At 41.6% G+C, this 962-nt stretch overlaps 1 protein-coding gene across 13 annotated transcripts in view; it reads left to right on the plus strand.

Annotated features, from left to right (window-relative positions):
- Positions 1–962, plus strand: part of myo18ab (myosin XVIIIA b) — a 90790-nt gene that overhangs the window by 45317 nt on the left and 44511 nt on the right. For all 13 annotated transcript variants that reach the window (XM_015018090.1, XM_015018096.1, XM_015018092.1 and 10 more), the window contains one exon: positions 31–121. In XM_015018090.1, the coding sequence (XP_014873576.1) occupies positions 31–121 (91 nt within the window). The remainder of the gene's footprint in view (positions 1–30; positions 122–962) is intronic.

Below are 962 nucleotides of genomic sequence, written 5' to 3' on the forward strand. Positions count from 1 at the left end.
GTCGTGACCCCTGACCATTTTGTCTCATAGGATCTAAATTCACAGCTCTGGAATGTTTGGAGTCCATGGCAGCAGGACTGTACTCAGAGGTCTTCACAGTGGTCATCTCTCTCATAAACAGGTGAAGTATAATCATTATGACTGCAGCTAATGGCTAACACCCTCTGATTGACACCATCTTTTCTTCAAACCTAGTTCGTTCATATTTTCTGTTTTTATTTATTGCTAAGGTTTCTTTTTGGGGTTGATTTTTGTTGTTACTGTGTTTTGACATCAACTCGTGCTCTCGCAGTTTTCAGTTACTGTCTTGAGTCTGTTCAAGACTGTAATTTAATTGCTTTAATTTGTTCTTTTTCCAAATGCAGTCTTTCCTCCGAGTCCCCCCCCTCAAGTGTTTCTTATTTATGTTGTTTGTACTGTAAAATAAGTAAATATGACAAACTGAAAACAATCACGTGGTTTTGGGAAAGTGGAGATGAAAGGCTTCTGAGCAGTGGCTCCCAACCCTGGTCCTCAGGGGCCTTTGGGTCTGCATGTTTTAGACACACATCTCAATCTCCTCTGCAGCCATCAAGTGCTGCTGAAGCCTGTTAATCATTCATTTGGGGCAATAGTGGCAATGGGTTCTTTGCACCTACGGCGTTGACGTCACATCTCCAGGAGCTAATGCGGCTCACTTGTTTCCGCTTTGAGTTACCATGACTGGTAGAAAAGACTAAGTCGTATTTCAGATGCAAAAAATGCAATACTATGAACGTTGTGGTCTTCCTAATATAATGGGCTTTTAAGTTTTGCTTGTAAATATTTGCCACTACCAGTTAAAGCTAACGCTGCACAACACAAAGTTTGCAGCCTTCACTTCACTCCGGATCAGCCTAAAAATACCAGGGATACGGATGGTAAATAAAGGAGCCTCCCTGAGTTATTTCCATGGAATCACTTCTATATTCAGCCTGAAAGAG

Source organism: Poecilia latipinna, unplaced genomic scaffold, assembly GCF_001443285.1.
Source record: "Poecilia latipinna isolate Pla-1442-1.1 unplaced genomic scaffold, P_latipinna-1.0 Scaffold2227, whole genome shotgun sequence".
NCBI lineage: Eukaryota > Metazoa > Chordata > Actinopteri > Cyprinodontiformes > Poeciliidae > Poecilia > Poecilia latipinna.